Below are 21,068 nucleotides of genomic sequence, written 5' to 3'. Positions count from 1 at the left end.
TTTTGGCTTTGTTCACTTTCCACTCCTTTTTAAGTTTTGTCTGAAAATATCTTTGTCTATACATCTCTTAATCTTCACTTCCTCTTACTATATGGAGCTTTCCTATCTTTAGTAATATTTCCTATTCTTTCTGAAAGAAGAGATCCTTGCACACATCAAGGGGAGAATTGGTTATGGAATGAGGGTTAATTTCCAAGTTACTGAATGCATTCTTAAAGGACAGGGGCCAAATCCCTGTCTGGTGTAAATCAGCACAGGTTAGCTGACTTCAAGGGAGCTATGCCTGTTGACACCAACTGAGGATCTGGCCTCTAGTTGGAGGTACATTTGAATGTAGTGTAACCTTTCTGCCCCCTGAGTTGGCAGCAACAAGGGCCGGGTTCAGTATCCAGGGGTTCCGTTTCAATAACCCAATGCCAAACCAGCTCGAGCCCCCACCCAGTGACCTGGGAAAATCTTACACACACCCCTAGGCGCCTCAAAGAGGCAATGCTTCCCCTCTCGCAAGCACAGAGTCTCGGTGTAGCAGAAAAGATTTAATACATGAGATAAACAACAAACACTAAATTGGGAAAAACACCTCAACTAGAGTTCATAGACCAAACCGTGAGCAAAGACCCACCCCAGGAAATTGGGCTGTGTCCTCTTTCCTGGGCTCTTGAGTCCAGCAACCCCCAAATCACCCACAGTCCCAAAAGTCCCACAATCCCAAAAGTCTCTGTCCTGGGTCAGTACAGCCCCAAAGTTCGAGAGTCTATCTGCAGAGGTCCCCCTCCCCCCAGCCTGGGTAGAAAGGGGCACCTTACGTGGTCCGGGGCCAACTGCCCTGCCTTTCCGTGGGTTCTGCTCCCGCCTTCTCCACGAACTGCTCTGCTTTACCAGCCGCTCCACTCTGCTCCTCCAGCCGTCCTCACAAACTGCTCCGCTCCACCAACTGCTCTGCTCCACCAGCTGTCTTGTGAGCTGCTCCAGTTGTCCCTGCAAACTGCTCGGCTCTGCGGGCCACTCCACCCGTCTCACAGCTACTCCACTCCGCCAGCTGCTCTGTTCCGCAGTATAGCTTCAGGCTCCCCACTAGTTAGCACAGTACTCAGTGCTCTCAGCTCAGTAATTTCAGCTCTTTAGTGATTTCAACTCTCAGTGATCTCAGCTCTTAGTAGGGGAGCCCTAGTGCTAGTGCACCATTAGCCCAAAGCGAGTTCAGCTCAGTAACCTGTATTTAGATTCTTAAGGGAATAAAAAAATCAACTCTGACATTCCACAGTGGAGAGGGTGGAACTGGTGCTTCTGGCTCCACAAGGAGACTGCACCACCAGGCACAGATACCTGTCCCCAGCCTCTCTCTCAATTCTCTGGGTTTTGGAACCCATGTCCCTTGTCTAGCAAGTACCACCCAACTGAGGGTGAGTCATTTGTCACCAAGCAGTCCCACAGCTCGGCAGTCTGGGATAGGGTAGGCATGCCTATGCAAATACACTCTCTGAAATTCTTTCCACCAGATGTCAGTGTAGAGCTTATCCTGACTCTGCTTACAGTAGTATTTAATTAGTTAAAAGACAATTCTTCAAGAGCAGAATGTTTAAGATTCTTAGTCCTGGGTACTTTGAAGAAGACATCAGCAAAGCCAGATGTGTCAATGGATTGAGAATTAGGAGACCAGGATTCTAAGCTTGCCTCTGCCACTGATTTTCTATGTGACCTCAGGCAAGTAGTTTCATCTCTCTGTGCTTCTGTTTCCCCTCCTACCTTTTGTCTTTCTCACTATGTGTTTGTACAGCACCTAGCAATTCAATATACCCCCATCTCAGTTGGGAACGCTAGCTGCTATTCAGTGGTGCAATCCTACTATTTAAATTATAGGTACTCTACCCCTGCCAGTACGGCCACGCATGTACAGGGTGTGCGAGCTCACACTGTGTGGAGGATGCTGTTTTGTTCTTTACAATGAACACCTCCATGCAGCTGCATGAGGACACCATTTTGTTTCTGTATAAAATAGTGTCCTCCATGTGGTGTGACCTCACCCATGTACAGTGCATGCAAGGTCATGCAATGCAGAAACGCCATTTTGAGAACAGGATGAGCTCTACCCTGACATCTGGTGGTGAATTGTGGGGAGTGTGGAAAGAATTCCAGAGCGTGTGGAAAGAAATTCCAAACATTTGCATAGGCACACCCACCCCATCTGGCGTGGCCCATGGCAGTCTGGGATGGTTGTTTTTACAGCTCTGGGATCTCCAGTTTCTTTGTTGTTGGGGTGGGAGGAGTGGAGTTTGTCACCCTGATTGTGTGAATGGGGAGCTGTGGGACTGCTTTGTGACAGAGAAGACTCAACCTCAGTTGGGTGGTACTTGCTAGACAAGGGACATGAGTTCCAAAACCCAGTGAATTGAGAGATGTTGGGGGAGTGGACTGACCGACCGACCGACCGACCGACCGACCGACCGACCGACCGACCCACCCACCCACCTGTGTCTGGAACACCAATTGCACATTCTCCTCTTTCCACTGTTAAAGAGTAGAGCTAAGTTTGATTCTATTAGGAGTCCATCTAAAGGCTGCTGAGTTGAATTCCTGTTGGGCTGATGATGCACCAGGGCTCCCTACTACAAGCTGAAATCACTGAGTGTTGTGTTAACTAGTGGGGGAGCCTGAAGACCTATTGCTAAGCGGCTGGCAGAGCGGAGCAGTTTGGAGCAGCCCATGGAACAGTGAATGGAGTGGAGCGGTTTGCAGGGACGGCTGGAGGAGCGGCATGGCTGATGTAATGGAGCTGGTTGTGGTGAGGACTGCAGCAGAACTCCACGGCGAGGCAGAGCAGTGGCGCGGGCCCACGTAAGGTGCCCCTTAACACCCTGTTTGGGTTCCCCCCTGCCACATTTCCACCCAGGCTGAGGGAGTAAAACTCTGCAGATAAATGTTTGAACTCTGGGGTGGCACTGACCAGAGACTTTTGGGTTGTTGGACTTTGGGGTGATTGGACTTAAGACCCTAAGGGGGAGAGGACATTGCCAGACGTACTTGGAGGTGGGTTTTTTTGCTTATGGTTTGCGTTATAATCCTGTTTGTGGTGTTTCTCCAATGTGATGCCGCATTGTTTCCCTCCTTTTCTAAAAGGATTTTGCTACACTCAGACTCCGTGCTTACGAGAGGGGAAGTATTGCCTCCTAGAGGCACCCAGGGGGTGGTATGTAAGTGTCCCAGGTCACTGGGTGGGGCTCGACCCGGTTATGCATTGTGTTACTGAAACGGAACCCCTGGATACTGAACCTGGCCCTTGTTGCTGCCAACTCAGAGGGGCAGAAGGGTTACACCTCCATTCAGCAAAAGTGCTGGTATGTTGTTCAGGTGTGATCCAGCCCAACTACAGCACAGCTGCTACCTTAATAATATAACACTAAAAAGGCTATACAATTGGGTATTCTTAACCAAGGGAGTAATGCTTCAGGCTTACCACTAAATCCTTTCACTTAATTTTCCATATTTCTTCTAATTGTTTCCTGTGAACACACCTTTGCTGTTGAGAGAGATTATAGTGAGATTGTATGACCCTTTGAGATATAACTTAATTGATTTATTCTGGTTTACCTGGGATTCACTGTAGGCCTTATTGTGTAACCTACACAAAGAACCAAACACCTAATTTACCCTGAAGGGGAAAGCTTGGCAATAAGTACCTCAACTCTGTGATCAGAACCATTAGAAAGGAAAGCTTCTATTACTGCTTAGAGCAGGGGCACAGTCAGGAGAGGAGAGCATGTTCTGAGAGGGTGGTGCAGTGTATCAGGAACCTAGTTGCAGGTATGAAGCTGGGAAAGGAGGCAGTCTTCAGAAAGAGAGTATTACATTTAATATTTTCTAATTTTAAAATTTTTTTTTTACTGTTACATAAGATGAATGATTGAAAGTTTGTCAGTGTTGCCAACTCTTGTGACATTTGGTGATTTTCTTAAAGCCTCAGCTGCTGGAGTCAGGTGATTTACTAGAGAATCTCAGTTTCACTTTGTGTGTGTGTTTGTGTGTAAGTTTCCAGCCTTGAAGGTTGGGGAGAAAAAGTGTAAAGTGTTTTAGCAAAGGCACTCTAAAGACTCAGAAATCAAAAGGCAAAGAAAAAGAGCCCAACATTTATTATTTTAAAAAATATTTAGATTTTTAAGCCCATTTCATGATTGGGAGTGGGGGGTCTGGCTCATGATTTATGAATACTTGTGTTGGTAATATGGAAATTTGCTCATTTATTCAACATGTTCTCCCCCATCACATGTATGTACCCTAGTGTATTATTGCAGGGTGATTCATGAGAGATGGCCTATCCAGACTGGGTTGTTCCTGTAGGGTGACTCTTATGCACTAGGTTGTTCACACATTGATTTGTTATCATGGGGCTGCTTAGTGTTGAGCTTCTAGAGTTCTTGAATTTAGAAGTAAAAGGTCTATTTAAATACATTTTGGGTTAGTGAGTTGGGAAACATATCAAGAGTTTGTGAACAGCTTCAAGGCTGTATCCATGGAGCTATGCTGACACTATGCCACCTGAGGGCCTGGCCCATAATTTACAGAAAATGTAGGCTATGAAGTTCCAGAAAATGTGGGCTAAATCCCACCCCTGCTTGTTATCCATTCCACTGACAGTGGCCTGTCACAGGAAATGGTGATTAAGTATTATCTCCCTGGTAGCAGCACAAACAGAGGAGAATGTAGATTTGCTTCTCAAATGATGTCATAACTGAACTCTGTCTCTTATTGGCCACATGGCAGCAATGGCTCAGAAAATATCTATCCTTCTTTCAAGGTGGGGTGGTGATGGAGTGGTTCTAAAAGACTCCTTCTGTCCCAGTCCGATCTGGCCAGAGGTGAAGGAAATAGTGTGAGATGCTTTGAGTGAAAACATTATGCGTCCATTGTTAAAAGTAATTTCAGATCATCTCTTCGGGATTTTAAAAACAATTTTTAATAGTAAAAGACTAAAGAATAACCTGTTACAATGTGAACATGCTGCAGTATTTCATAAGTTTTTTTTAAATATATTTTTTTCCTTGCAACATTGCCAATTCTCACAGCTTCTTCTGAAAATAAAGTTTCTAGGGGCTTTCTCATTCTCTCTTTTTTTAAAGACCAGAAGAGAACTTGTTTTAAAATTCTTTTTATAAATTTTAAAACTCCATAAAATGAAAGGAATAACTATAAACATAAAAGAATCCCCCAAACCTAGACCAACAGCAGCTGCCTCCAAACCCCTGCAAAACAGGTCTTCAGCCAGATATGAGAGCTGGCAGGGAACGTATTGATTTTGGACACCTTTGAAGGGGAAACCTAGCAATACTCTTGTGGTGGAAGGGAATGTACTAACACAAGGTTCAGAGGAGAAACTTTATCAATACCTTGATGTTCACTAGAATGTCCCAATCTCTGGATGCCTTTAGAAAGAGGGAACTTTGTGGCAGAGAAAAGTCCCAATGCCACAAAGCCATGTCTCAACCTGGGACAAAAATGAGAGCTCAAGGGCTACTCTAATACTCAGTCCTCATGTTATGTTCCTAATTAAGCACACCGATGAGAGAGGCAATGACCACACTTCTTTGTGTGATCCAGAAACTGGAACCAATCAGCCTTTTTCCAGACAAATTATAAGAGATGGTCAGAATCGGAGAGATAAGGGTCATATAAATAGAGCAATTTAAGGTGAGAGAAAGCACAGGAAAACTGACATCTTTATTTAATCAAAAAAACAGAGGCTATTAATAAATGAAATAAGTCAAACATATTTAAAACCTAAATAAAAATCATACCTGCACAGAGAAGATTTTGAGAAAGAGGAAGAGCTGCAAAAGGAGAGAAGGATGCAAGAAACGAAAAGCAACAATGCATGAAAAACAAAGGTTATAGATGATATCTGCCTAACAAGTAATCCTGTGATTGGCTGAGGGGGTTTCCTGTGACTATGGGACCTACTTCCGATCTTCCATCCATTCACACAACCGAGCAGAGTTCCTCTGGGTGGCGTCCACTGGCTCCCTTGACACCTTCGAGGAGCAGTAGGCGCTGTCCGGGGTTCTCTGCTCGATGTCCCTATCAGGTTTCCTCCTTTTGACCCTCACACTTATCCCTGTTATTTTTCCATTGTCCCATGCAATTATTTGAGTCCCCGGTCCAGTGGATCTTCCCCAAAGGTTGCGGGAGGGTGCTTTAGCAGTGGGCAGGCTTGCATATGAAGTAGTCCTGTGATGTAGTTCACCAGTTGACACACAATTTGTACTTGTAATGGATATATCACGTGTCAAACTATATATATATAGTTTGACACATGCAGTGTAAACCAGGGAAAGGTAAATTTGAATGAAGATCACCACAATGATTAGAAAAATGACATCCTCTTTTATGAGTATCAGATAATAAAAACCATTTGCCCCTTGACTCTGAACAAAATTAAAATCCTTTCTTAATGCAAGAGAGGAAGGGAATATTCTTGCCCCTTCTCTGCACAGTTTCGAGTGTGGCTAAATGAATCACCATTTCCCAGCCCAACAAGGATTAAGGCTGCCAGAGACCGAGAGATAGATCCATAAGGTTAAGTAGAACTACTCTCCTTCTGCCTACTCCCAGTTGTTCTCTTTCACCTACACCCCACCTTGCTGCACCAATTTCTGAGGTCAGGTGTTCAACTTCAACACATGCAATCTGCAAAGCTTGAACTGGGGAGGGGCATGAAAAGAAAATGCTTCACATTCCATGGTTGATAGGGATGGGGAGTGATGTGGGCGGGGGGAGGGCTACTGTATGCTAAATGTGAGGAAGAAGAAAGTAGGTAGGACTCCAGCTAATGCTAAACCCGCAGTGTGCCAGAAGCACTCACCTAAATCTGGCTGGTACACAGCCCATGCCTTAGGATATGTCTACACTGCAATGTAAGCCCAGCTTTAGTGGGACTTGAGTCAGTTGCCTGTGCTAGGGAACCTTGGACTTGAGCAGCTACATTGTATCTTTACCTTATATTAAGGCTTTTCTAACCCAGGCTTGAGCGTAGGGCTCTGCCGTCCACACTGCAGTGTGCAGACCGAAGTCTTAGTAACCATATCCCAGAATCCCTAGCACCTCCACCCTCTGAAATGTGGCTGCTCTAGCCCTAGGACCCCGATGCACTTTGGGAGAACTTTACTGCCTATCCTGCATGTTACCAAGAAGCAGGTCACTTTGCAAAAGGCTTGATCAGTTTGTTTTCCATTGCAAGCCCAGGAGGCTCTCTGACAGTGTGCTTGCAGATCAGTGATCAGAAGAGAATGGGTTAACACTAACCTGAGCTGCTGCTGTTTGCCATTTTTACTAGAGTGGATTGCAAATTGTTGGGATAGAGAGGATCAAGGAAGTTGTCCCATGGAATTGTGGGATACTTCCAGCAGACTCCCAGGACCCAAGTCAAGCGGGGCTCCATCTGCACTGCAAAGCAATAGGGCTTGCACCCTGGGTGCCAGCTTAACTCCTCCAGCCCTACAGGGTCCTGGAACCCTGGGTCCAAGCCCTAGGTTAGCGCAATTGCAGTGTACATGCAAGGGGAGGGTTAGGCTTGAGCCAAGGCTCACGCATAGACCTACGTTCCAGCGGACATACCCTTAATGGGTATATATCACTGTCAAGTGACAATTGCAATGCTTCTCCATTTTCTTAACCAGCAACTGGCAGATGCAAGCTATTCCTCATGTAAATATGGTACTAGGGATTTCTATTTATAGAATATGAAAGTTTATAGCACCCGGAGAGTCACTTGATTAGAATGGCAAACCCTCAGGATAGCGAAGGGGTGAGTGCTGTGATAGATTTAGTTAGTGATCTCGAACATTCAGGCTGTCAGCTGTCCTTATTGGAGCAACAGAAATCTAATAACTACTCCACTAACCTGTGGGTAATATAGGGAAGATGTAGTATTCCCAAGCCCTCTGTTCTATGGCTGAGAGGTGAATTTTAGTGGCAGATTCCCTCTGGAGAGCTCATATGAGAGACTCCAGGTTCTCCTTCCTAATGAAAGGTGGATAGGTGACTCTCAGGACTCTGTTCCCTATGAATATACACAGAGCAATTGATTGCTGGCTCAGATATCATGGAAATATCATCCACATCTGTTGGACTTCACATACACATGGAAAGCTTGAGTGTCCTGAGAGTGGGTGATGGGTTTAATTCAGAGTTAGATTTTATAGGGTCAAGGGTGGGAATACAGGATAAGATTTCAAATAGGCACATACAGACAGTATCTCAAGTAACTCAGAGCGGGCATATAGGGTGAAAATTCATACATACAGCATCCCAGGAGTCAGGGGATACAGGTGAGACTTCACATACATGAATACTCCAGGGGGAAGACAGGATATTGTACAGAGATATTTAAACATTTCCAATAGTTTCATCAGATGAGGCCTGGTGAATATTCAGGGTCCCTGATAACTTCTTGCCAAGTTAATCTGAGAAGGAATTGTTTAGAACTAGGTGAATCTCATGAAGCCACCCTGCACGTGCTCAACAGAATGTCAGCAGGTGGACGGAAGGGCCAAAAATAAGTGTCAATGGTGAAGAAGACCATTCTGGAACCTTGGAAGACACCAGCAGTGATTCTGGTGACTTAGATGATACCAAACTGTGCCAGCTCATGCAGTTCCAGATGGCTGAAAGCCTCCCATGGACAGATCACTGTAATATCTGCAAGACAGAGAGAGAGAAACTGCATAGGTTCAGTAAAAGCTCAGTATACTCCATTGTTTCTTCTATCCTAGAGAGATGGGCAGGCTGATTATTAAAGAAATAGTGCTAGGTGAAGGAGAAAGGAAAATGGGCCTCTATTCAAAGACTAGACAGAGGTGAGAGACAATATTTTCCCACCACATCAGTGTAAGAGTGGGCAGCCTCCTGCCACACTGAACTAGATCAATGGTTCTCATGTGGCATCTCACCACTTGCTGCACCAGAAAAAAAACCAAAACCAACATAGTCCATGTAGTCTTGTATCTCATCACCAGCAATTGATAACTAGAGCTATGTGAACAGTTCACTTGAAAACTTTTGATTAATTTTGCTTCCCTGTTAGTTTGTTTTTATAACCAGATTATGATTTTCTTGAATACTTTTGTTATCTGACATTATTTGCTGAATAATCTTGGCACAAACTTCTTGGTGTGTAGATTATTGAGGTGTGTCTGATGTTTGAAATCTGAGCTCTTTTGATTGGGCACAGATCACATGACACATTTCTCGTCCCTGGTTGGACCAGTGTAACTCTTGGAATCAGAATTCTGGTGAGAATGCTAACAATTAGCAATTTAAAATTCACTTTCTGCGATTTTCTTGCATTATTGGTCTTAAAGTAACCATTTCTGTGAACTTTCCTGCTGATGAAGTCACTTGCTAGAATATTTGCAGAAAGCAAACACAAGTCAGCCCATTCACAGCCAAGTGAATCCATTTAAAAATTCAAACAGACATGAATTTTTCATAGTATTTGCCTAATTCCACATCTGATAGAAGATTACAAGGAAGGGAGATTAGAACACCCACAAGGCACCTTGGCCACTTGTGCAGTGGTACATTATGGAGGGGCAAAAATGAAATGTATACCTCACTGCGCTGCTATTACACTGACAGACCAGTGAGAGTTCATTTCCATCTACACACCGGCAAAGATGTCTTTGTTCTTGCAGTGGAGACCAGTTCTCATCAACACGAATGCTGCATCAATTTATATCTGACCATAGCAGGCAATCATCTTAAGCCCTGAAGCATGAAGGCTGATTGTCCATCTGTCTTGTATGGTTTAGACACAACAAATCCTGCATCTTGGCAGGCAGTTAGACTAGATGACCCTTGCTGTCCCTTCTAGCCCCATGATTCTATATTTTTGTAACAGAAATATTTTAAAGGCATCTGAAGAGCAATATTACATATGACTTACCTGTTCCAAGTCCCTCCATACCTGGAATGTCATCTCCAAACCTGGGAGAAAGGACAATAGAGGAAGGTGAGACTGGATAAGAACCAAAAGAGAAGGATTACCTCACACAGGGTCTTTCCTAACTGAAGGGAGATTGGATCAGCACCTGAGAAAAGGGAATAGTTTGAGGATTTTTGCTAAATTACAGGGACAAAGGACATAAGATCAGCAGCAGAGGAGGGGAACAGCTCACAAGAAGTTCCTCACTGCCAAAGGGACGTAGGGTTGCCAGTTTTGGTTGGATGAATTCCTGGAGATTTCATCACATGACATAATCTTTAATTAAAGATTAATCTTTAATTACTGGATTGGCAACCCTAAAAGGGAGTGACACAAGAGTACAATACAAGTGTTTCCTGGTTTGGCCTAATGGGTTCCATGGAGAATTTGGTGCAACTCTCTTGTTGGACGCATAAGGGGGAAGTGTCACTTCTGGCATGATTTTCCCCCTAAGAGAACGTATCCTGCCTTCTCATGTTCTATTCATGCAGAGATCATCTGAAAGATCCCAGATATGAGAAGGTGTATCAGATCACCTCATTGCCTCACCTAATGTATGTGAAGGGACATACCACTCCCTGAAGCTGTCATTAGTGCTCTTACCCTTTTACTCCTTTCTTTGGGGGCTTGCTTTTGAATTGTCTTGTCTGCCTTTGCTTGAACTTGGGAGGTCCCTTGCGTGGTGTGGTGGGACCAGCTGCAACTTCTGTGGTGTTGAGGGTATTGGCGTCACTCATTCTTGGGTTGTTGTATACACAAGGTACTCCTCTTTCAAATCTTCCTGTCTGTAAGACAAATGCAGATAATGAAATGGAAGGAGGGTGCTGAACTTATGACTTCTAGATGCCATCAGCCAGAGGAGGGAGAAAGGACTATAACTTTGACCAGAGCCTAGGGATGGGGATTCAACAGCCAGGATGGGCAGGGATGGTGTCCCCACCTGCTGTTTACTAGAAGCTAGGAATGGGCGACAAGGGATGGATCACATGCTGATTACCTGTTCTGTTCATTCCCTCTGGGGCACCTGGCATTGGCCACTGTCAGAAGGCAAGATACTGGGCTAGATGGACCTTTACACTGAGACAGTGTGGACGTTCTTATGTTCTTATGTACAGTTTAAGAATCAGAACAGCATCTGCAGTCACAATTGCTAGGATAAAAATGGCAAGTTCTCAGTCTACAAGTCATGGGGACACCAGATGGGGGCAGGGAGACTTTTATCTCCTTAGCAGGATATTGCACAGTGAGCTGCAGAGAGATGGTTACACCTGCTTCTGAAGGTTAATGCTGGAGACAGGTTGCTAGACCAGATGGCCCAGTAATTTGATCTAGTGGAGCAGGAGGACTAGTACCAATGGAGCTAGACATCCAGTTTGTCCTAGTCTGGTAAGGCCTATATTTTTATTTGCAAATTTAGTATATACCTAATGGGTGCCACATCACCATAAGAAAATGTTTGTAATCATTACAGAATATCTGGGCAATGTGGAATATTAGCCTCCTATGGAAATAGTTTTCTCCAAGATGCTTTAAACTGGACCAAGGCAAAGCAGTGGAGAATATATTTTAGGAAACAATTCTTCATTGACTAGGATGTGGGAGAGTGTGAATGGGTGAGATGACCCAATAGACAATGTCCATCTCCATTTTTGATGATTTTAGTGCCATGAACAATGGCTTTGCATACTCCGTTGCTGCATATGGATCAAGTCACAATTCCCTATTGTGAAAAGGAAATCTAGGAACAAGGCTAACTAATTAATACTGTGTGGTTCCCAAATCTGTACATCTGCGCAGCAGATTGTAAAAGTGGCCAAGGAACCTTTTGGTCACTGTCATCCCCTAGTGGATGGAAGTCTGGGAAGGATATAAATTCAATTGCTGGCACATAGAGGACATACATTTTCTTTTGTCTCAGGTGATAGAGCTGCTGCATTGGCATCTGAGGGTCCTGTGCTTCTACACCCTACAGGACATGGATCCCAGGGGGTCACCCATCCCTTCATTAAGTCTAATGCAGCTCAGTGCACACTGTTCAAGAGCACCCACTGGTATAATGGTAAAAAAAAAAAGTGGCAAAACTAGCCTACAATACATTCCATATTCTCCAAAGGAGAAGTGAATAAAGCTTGTTTACTCATTTACCCTCAACTCCACTCCTGTGTGCACCCATGGAAGTGGTGGAGGGGTGTTCCATCTTTCTCCCTTCCTGAAGTCACATGCTTCGCTTCTCTGCATTCATCATGTAACTCCTATCCTAAAGCATTTCTGTTGGTTCACTTACTGAATGTTCATGCTAACAAGTGTTGGAATTAGCTTCACAATCTCATTACTGACGTCAAATCCCTTTATGTCACCACAGTAACTTTAGTATAATCCTCCAAATATCCTCTTTCCCTCCCCCGCCCTCTACAGACTGCAGAGATGAGATCTTTCTAATCACCAGCCTATAAAAGCCACCAAAGAGCTGAGAGTATTTTTAGATCATTGATGACCACGGAATGAGAGAGCTTCTTGCCCCCCATCAGTGCCTGCAATTGCTGTAATTCTTTCCTTTAAACAAAATCTAGAAAGGTCGGGGGGACAGCCTGAGGAACAAAGAATATATTCTTAGCAGTTCCATTTTAATGTGTGCATTCATGTTGATATGCTGCATACTTTGAAATAAGGGTGTTCCATACCACGTGCTCAGATACCAAAGTGATTAACACACTATAAATACCTCAATAGCTGTATCTTTTCATATCTAATACACTAGAGACTGAACGGTTAAAGCCATCCTAAGTGAAATAACAGACAGTAGAGTTTGCAGTGACAGCCAGGAATAGTTTGAAATATATACACACTAGCCCTGCTGCTCACAGTATATCCACAATCTTCCAAGGCACACTTGCTATACACTCAGTTTGATCAGAAACCTAGTCATAGTAAATCTAGTTATGTATCTGTCTTGTTACTTATATGATCCCTGTCACCATAGTATCTGAGCATTTCCCTGGAATTTATGGATTTATCCTCACAACAACCCTGCAGAATAGGGAAACTACATTTTATAGAAGAGAAGCTGTGATATAGAGATTAAGTGATTTGTCCAAGGTCACAAAGTAAATCTTTGTCAGAGCCAAGAATTATACCTAGATCTCCTGAATCTCAGTTTAGGGTCAAATTCTCTGATGAAGTAAATGGAATTGTGCTAATTTACACTAGTAGGGAGTTTGGTCCCTATTTTCTTAGCCATCTTTCCTTCCTGAGGATGTGTTATTTAAAGACTTGACAAAAATTTTTAAAACCCTGCTGCTTTGCTCTAAGAAATGTAGAGCTTTAAGCAGAAAAATTAAGCATTGTGGTTTGTGTGGGCTATACCTGCCTACACTTGTGGTTAAAGCATTGTGCACTAGTTTCAAGAACGATAATAATCAATGGGGTACACAGTCACAATGATGTAGACAACCTCCTGGAGTACTAGAGGCACAGGGCGATAGAAATGTGTAATCAGTATCCAAAGAACATCTCTAACCAGCTTTGATCCACTTTGCCAGACCCAGATATTGTGCTGGCTACCTTCTATCCTGGCCACCCATGAGAGAATGAAATGAGACATGATAGTAAAAATGGCAGACTGAGATTTTTAACCCTGGATACTGACATCAAGAAACCCGAGAGGCAGCTGGGCCAACACTGGTCAGTGAGATTGCTCCCTGTTTTAGCAGACACCAGGCTGGTGCTAGTACAACACTCCATCCAAATCATAACACCTTTGAGAGGCAGCTCCCTCCCCTCCCTCAAAGTCCCCTTGGCCACAAGCTTTACTCAGGAAAAGAAGCAGATAATAGGAGGGCTCCGTCTGTGGGATTCAGAGCCTTTCCTCCACCCCACCACTATGTGAAGTTTCAGCCACTTCCACCTGGTATATGATGGGAGAAAGCTTCAGACCAAACCATACCACATCCTATTTCTCATCTGCACTAATGTAAGAGAGACGGAGAGGAAATGGGATTCAACAGGATTAAGGAATTACAGTTCTCTCTTCCCCTCAGCACCTTCGTCACTTCTGTTCTCCTTACCCATCTCCACAGCTGGACAGCACCTTGGGAACGAGCACAGAGCTTTTGGGTAGGAAGCGCTGGAAGAGTTCATACTTCCTTCATCTCAAGCTCAGCACCAAAAAGCACAAAGTCACTGTGCTGCTATTACACTGACAGGCCAGTGTGAGTTAATTTCTATCCACACACAGGCAAAGATGTCTTTGTTCTTGCAGTGGAAACCAGTTCTCATTGACACAAGAGCTGCACCAATTTTTGTGTCCCTGTAATCAGTTCCTCTGGAACCATGCCGGACTCACAGAAGTAGGAGAAACACACAGCACAGCCTTCCATTTGTGTTTTGCAACCCTGTCTATCCATTTATATAGGTACTTAGATGGTCCCTGTCACTCCAATACTTAGGTGCCTGACAATCTCCTACTTCACCTAGATTTGATCTTTTTTTATGGCACCTCTTTGAGTTCTCTGGCACCTTACCTCTGAGTATGTTCCAGAGTCTTTGCCACAGCTCCTCTGCCACTAATGTCACTGGCAGACAGTGAAAGATAGTCCCAGGGTGAGAGAACTGACGGAGCCAGTAGCTGTAGATTCCTGTCCTTTCCCAGTGAAGGTTGCTGGACAACTGAATGTTCCTTCACATCCTCTGCTCTCACTCACACAGTGTTATCTAATTGGCTCTGACAGGATCTTTACTTGGCCCCGGATTTAATCCATTTGCGTAATGTCCTTGCTTGCGTCTGAACACTAATTTTACCTAATACAATCTGTCCACAGTGATGTTCTTATCCCAGTGCTGGCAGATGACATCCCACTTCTGGGTTGGCTTCCAGGTTAATCTCCTTCCCCGCTACCTTCTGATTCCAATGCACTTAAGGAGGCTTGAGTACTAGTGACAAATAGCTGCTCTTTAATCCACCTCCTTCACAGCTTTAGTCTCTGATCCTCTATGGAAAATTTCCCTGACAAGTGAAATAGACATCTGACATGATCTTCTTTATAGCAGTATCAAACAGATTCCTCACGTGGGCTGTGACCTTCCTTGGGTCCATTCCCTGAGAAGGTCAGACATGCACTACTGCATGTGTGCTGCAATCTGCAGTGCGTCCACAAAAATCTGAGACACAAGGCCCAGGTGTGTTGTGATCTTCCTTGCAGTGATGCTCTGGAAATACATATCATCTCCAGGTAGAAATGCTCTTGCTATTTTATTCCACGTGGTGATGTCCTCATCATCTCAGCTATGGGCCTCATGTGTGCTGCAGCAGTGATCTTCCTTGCAGGAGTGCTCTAGCTAGAGAACTTTGTATCCAGTATCAGACATAACTGCGGCTGAATGGAAAGAAGTCCCATAATTCCAGGGCCAGCTGTTTGACTTGGGGATGTAATGAATATTTCCAGCCTTGGCCACTGCTGATGCCTGTATCCTACTGCTCTGAGCTCTCAGACTCTGTTCTCTAGTAATGGTTTCAAGACCAAACAGAAACAAAAAAGGATACACTTAAAAAGAGAGTCAGCTTTTAAGCTGGTTCTAAGTAGAACTGAAGTCCTGCAGCCCACTCCTTGATGGGAATCCTAGGAAATCCCATCCCATCCTGCTAATGTGAAATAGTGAGCTTGGAAGACAAACTGTTACAGAGAGAAAGCGTTTATTATCAGACTGGGGAAGGGGGTATCTAGCTGTGTGAGCAGAAACCTTCAAATACCTCCTAGGGTTTCAGCAGTACCTTGTAAACAGCAGCTGAGTCCTGGACTCCAGTAGTGTCTTTACCACAGTGCCTTGTACACATTTTACATCAATGCCCTGCCAGTGCCAGCCATACAAAGACTCAGATGAATTCCACAACAGCCAAGCAACGGTCCAAATCAAATGGCCACCAAGAAAAACATTGAGGAAGAAGCTGCTTACAAACTAACCAGCCTCTTATAGGTAGGCTGACTATTCATGAAAGATTTCCATTTACTTCAGTCAATGGATCCCTACACTAAGGTAAGAGACAAAGCAAAACGTTACCTAAGAAATGAAAATCTGTCCCTTCCAGATACAAACTACAAACAATACTCCAGGGGTTTCATTAGACTTTTGTCAGCTCAGTTTCTCTCTTTCTTCCCACTCTCCCTCCCCACCATCAGTCTGAGATACACAGAAGTTGGAGAGAACACTTACAGTGCTGAGAGCTCCTCTTGGAAATCATTAAATTACCTTCCTCTAGCCTGATTAGAAAAATCTCTCAAAGACACAACTCATTCTCCAGAAATAGTTTGTCCGCAGGTGATGTCACAGACTCAAGGCACCAATCATGAAGCATTCGTCCTTGGAACAACTATGTCTCCAAGACCTCTAATCCTGGCTTTACTGAGGGTGCATCTAGGGGAAGGTTTAAAGAAATGTCATAAGCATGACATGCTCCTAAGGGAAGGCCCAACTCCATTTTCTGAGTTGGAAAGGGTAGGTGGGGAAAAGGAATCCTCCCCCATCTCCAACAATCTAGCAGCTTGGGGCAAAGTAGTTGAGTAGCCCAGTGCCATTACGACAGCCCATGGGCTAAGGTAACAGCTAGGTCTTCTGGGTGCCCCTGCATTGGAGTAGAGAGGTTTGGCCTGTGAATGAATGGAGTGACAGAAGAGGCAGGTAGGGGTGTGATAGAGAAGACAAGGGGAATACAATATTTTGTGAGGACATTTTACAAGGGAAGCAGATCATACATGTAGATAAATCTCTGCATTAAGCATCTTCGCATAACTTTCATATGACTTTGTATTATGCCTCTATTTTCATACAACTTTGTATCAGATCCTTATATAGAAAACTTTGTATTGAGCCTTGGTATAATGTTAAAAAAAATGTCTTTTTGCTAGAAGTAGAATAAGATCTCCTCCCCCACCTTCCCCTGCCTTTTAATCAATGGCCCTGTTGAATGAACCAGATGAGAATGAGTAAGGTATGGAAGGCAAGCATCTCCAGATTGGAGAGGGGATGGAAGCCAGACCGAAGAACAATAAAACTTGTCTAGTGGGCTCATTAAAGAAGAGCAGACATATTGACGGCCTTGGGGGTTAGCCATTACGAGCATGTCTACACCGCAATTAAAAAGCCTGCAACAGCTGACTTGGGCTTGTGGGGGTCGGGCTAAGGGGCTGCTTAATTGCAGGGTAGATGTCTGGGATTGGGCTGCAGCCTGGGCTCTAGGACCCTGCAAGTTGGGAGGGTTCCAGAGCTCAAGCTGCAGCCCAAGCTGGAATGTTTATACTGCAATTAAACTGCTCCTTGGTCTAGAGTGACCAGATGTCCCGATTTTATAGAGACTATCCCAATTTTTGGGTCTTTTTCTTATTTAGACTCCTATTATCCCCCACCCCCATCCCGATTTTTTACACTTGCTGTCTGGTCACCCTACCTTGGCCTGAGCCCTGTGAAAACTGTGTCAATTGGCAAAGGCCAGCTGCAGGTGTCTAACTGCAGTGTAGACATACCCTATGTTAGAATCTCAGCTTTCTTTGAAAAATGTCAATAAGCCCCATCTCTCATGCTTGTAGAGGAAAGCTTGAAAATGTGACCTGGGTGTAACCTAAAGGGTCTGAAACCAGAAGACAAAGAAAAAGAAGCTGAATTATATTTTTCTAATAGCCTCATGATTTTTAAGCCAATCTCATGATTTTTTGAGGCTGGACTAATGATTTTGAATATTTGGGTTGACATCTCCTCCTCCCTGTAGGGACTGGCTCCTGCACACAAGTGCTCTGAGGTTAAACATGGTCAGCAGCTTCCTGCAGGCTGGAGCAGGCTTGGGGGGATATAAGCAGCTGCAGTATGTTGCCATCAGATTCTTCTCCCACACCCACTGCTCATTCCCAGTTCTCTGTCTGTCTCCAACTGGCCCAGACTTCTGTTTTCTCTCCTTGTTCCTTTCTCTTATGTTAAGAGCGTGCTGGGAAACAACTGTTTTGTTTTCCCCTGTGAAAAATGCTGATGAAAATGAAACTTTTTTTTAATTTTGTCGAAATTTTTCTTTGAAACTTTTTCAGGCTTTTGTTCTAAAAGAAAAACTAAATTATATAGGTTTTCAGCAACCAAATTTCCCAATTTTGCAGTTTAAAAAAGTCAGTTTTTTTCCTGAGAAAAACCTGAAAATGTTTGACAAAATTTGATATTTTTTATGAACATTTCCATTTTGTTCAAAAAGCCATTTCCCAGTAAAAAAGACATTTTGACAGAAAATGCTCAATCAGCTCCATTTATGTTCTTCTCTTGTCTCTTTTTCATCACTTTCTCACTGTTTCCCATTGTTGCCTTCCCTTTTTCAACCTCTCTCATTCCATCTATTCTCTTACCCTGCCCTTTTACTTCTCTTTCCTTCCTGAAGGTGATGGACTCTGCTTTGCAGTGTGTGTGTGCGTGTGCACACACACAAGTGTGCACTTAGATGCTCCCTTTTCATAGCACTAACAGACATGCAGGAGTGACTCTGTTGTAATTTTAAGGCATCCCAGCTGGATGAGGGAATTTGCTGGGCATGATGGCTTGACCAGGAGTCAAGTTCGATCAGTTCCCCCTGTATGTCCATGGCTATGGCCTCCCACATTGCTGCTTCATGCTCTGGCTTCCATCCCCTCTCGTGATTGACTAACACAGGGAGAAACTGAGTTTACTCCTTTTTTTCAGCTCCCATGTGACACAATTTAGACCTGGACAGGACCAGAAACTGGGGTCAAACAATAACAGTAATTCTGTCCCTATGGCCCAGGAAGGGAGAACCACCACTCTCAATGCTGCTGTAGGCCAGATTTTTCCCCACTTCTATTCTAAGAAATCTTTTGCAATCCCTCCCACAAGATCTCAAACCTTATGGTAACCATAACTATACCAGAAATAAAAACTAATTTGGCAAATTTTAATGATACATGAAACACACATTTTAAAATACACTCACAATTCCATGGATGAGTTTGTCTTGCTGTGAAAATGTATCTGACCTGAGGCTGAAATATAGTGGGCCAGACCTTGATTGGTGGTTCTACTGGAATCAGTGGATCTGTACTCATTAATTTACACCAGCTGAGGATCTAAAACAGCTAATATAAAACATGTACGGTATTTGTTATTTGGACTAACTTGTCCTTTCCACAAACCCCTCTGTCCTTCTAAATCCCACCTAGGCCAGAAATGAACTCCAATAAATAATAAAAATACTTACTCCCTGATTCTGATCTCACTTATATTCTAGAATCATAGAAATGCAGGGCTGGAAGGGACTCCTCAAAAAGTCATCAAGTCAAAGTAAACCAAGAGCATCCCTGATGGATGTTTGTCCAATCTGTTCTTTAAAACCTCCAGTGATGGGGATTCCACAGTCTCCCTTGGTAACCTATTCCAGTGCTTAACCATCCTTAGAGTTAGAAAGTTTTTCCTAATAACTAACTTGAATGTCTCTTGCAGCAGATCATGCCCATTACTTCTTGTCCTCCCTTCAAGGGACATGGACAGCAGTCGATCACTGTCCTCCTTATAACAGTCCTTAACAGATTTGAAGATTTTGTCAAGTCGCCTCACAATCTTGTTTTCTCAAGACTAAAGATGCCCAGTTGTGTCAACCTTTCCTCATAGGTCAGGTTTTATCATTTTTGTTGCTCAAGACTCTCTCCAGTTTGTCCACATCTTTCCTAAAGTGTGACACCCAAAATTGGACACACTGCTCCAGCTGAGGCCTCATCAGTGCCCAGTAGAGTGGGACAGTTACCTCTATGTCTAATGTACAACACTCCTCCCATACTCCTCCTCCTTCTCCTCTTCCCCGCCCAACACCTCCTCCTCACAGTTCACTCTGGGGGCCCATGACTCCAGTTCCTCCAAAGTATCAGGGGGCTCTTGGAGAGGAGAGGTCTCTGCTGACGATGGCATGCAGCTCTTTTTAACAGCAGCATGTCTGCGGCTCTGCACCAGAGTAACTGTTAGCCTCCCTTGCCTTCTGGTACAGCTTTCACATGGCACTGCTCTGGGTCTCTTTTGTAGCAACTTCTCCCCACAAACGCAGGAGATCCACCACCTCCTGTGTGCTCCAGGCAGGAGTGTGTCTGCAGTGTGGAGTTGGCATGGTTAGCGAGGCAGTCACTGGGTGAGCTCTCCACACCGAACAAACAGGAAATGGAATTTCAAAAATTCATGGGACTTTTGAGATGAGACCTGGCCACCAGGCAGTGGAGTTCAAAACGGTGACCAAAGCAGTCATGCTGGGGCATTTATGGCCACTAAAGTCAATGTAAGTAATGCAGTGTCTACACTGACACTGGGTTGACCTAACTACATTGAGCTAAGTGCTACGCCTCTCATGGAGGTGACGTTATTAAGTTAGCATAGCAGGCGAGTTACATCAGCAGGAGCAACATTTTAGTGTAGACGCTTACAGAGTTAGTGCGACATAAGCTGCCTTGCATTGACCTAACTCTGTAGTGTGGACCAGGCCTGAGACATTCACTTGCTGTTCTCTACTTTGCACCTAGAGGCACCTGTAGAATCCTTCTCTCCCTATCAGAAACCTATCTCCTTTCCTGTATTCACCCTCTTCCTTAGGGTTGCCACCTTTTTAATGGCTGGTAACTGGACCCACAAGGCCCTGCCCCTGCTCCACCTCTTCCCTTGAGGCCCTTCCCCGTTCTCCACCTATTCCACAGGCCCTGAGCCTGCTCTGCCTTTCCCCCACAGATTATAAAAATAACCAAAAACAAACAGACATCAGAGCTTGTCACACAAGCCAAAACCCGGACTGTCTAGGTGAAAACCAGACGGGTGGCAACCCTACTTTCCTAGCCCCATCTGCCAGTTAGAGTGCCCTCTCCCTTCCTGGATCTCCCTTTCAGGATATGTCTACATTGCAAAAAGAGGTGCATTCTTAACTCTGGTCAGCTAACTCATATTAGCAGACTCAAGTTAAAGTAGTAGTGATGACATGCCAAGGCAGCATAACTCAGGTTAGCAGCTCACAAGCCCAGGCTCCCCTAAAGTATGTCTACACTGCAGCTGGGAGTGAGCCTCCCAGCCCAGGTAGGCAGATGTGTCT

At 44.3% G+C, this 21,068-nt stretch overlaps 1 protein-coding gene across 3 annotated transcripts in view; it reads right to left on the bottom strand.

Annotated features, from left to right (window-relative positions):
• Positions 1-5,653: 5,653 nt before the first annotated feature.
• The window catches only part of PDE6H (phosphodiesterase 6H), a 29,937-nt gene continuing 14,522 nt past the window's right edge, over positions 5,654-21,068 (bottom strand). For 2 of the 3 annotated variants that reach the window (XM_030548409.1, XM_030548407.1), the window contains exons 2-4: positions 10,577-10,758; positions 9,935-9,975; positions 5,654-8,688 (exon numbers count right to left, since the gene is read on the bottom strand). In XM_030548409.1, coding sequence (XP_030404269.1) covers positions 8,612-8,688; positions 9,935-9,975; positions 10,577-10,710 — 252 coding nt within the window. In that variant the 5' untranslated portion in view covers positions 10,711-10,758 and the 3' untranslated portion in view covers positions 5,654-8,611. Of the gene's footprint in view, positions 8,689-9,934; positions 9,976-10,576; positions 10,759-14,493; positions 14,605-21,068 lie in introns of those variants that run through there. The other variant, XM_030548410.1, reaches the window with a different exon arrangement.

The sequence above is a fragment of the Gopherus evgoodei genome, chromosome 1 (assembly GCF_007399415.2).
Source record: "Gopherus evgoodei ecotype Sinaloan lineage chromosome 1, rGopEvg1_v1.p, whole genome shotgun sequence".
In the NCBI taxonomy this organism is placed as follows: domain Eukaryota; kingdom Metazoa; phylum Chordata; order Testudines; family Testudinidae; genus Gopherus; species Gopherus evgoodei.
The sequence above is the reverse complement of the archived record's forward strand: the minus strand, read 5'-3'. Positions and strand labels throughout refer to the sequence as shown.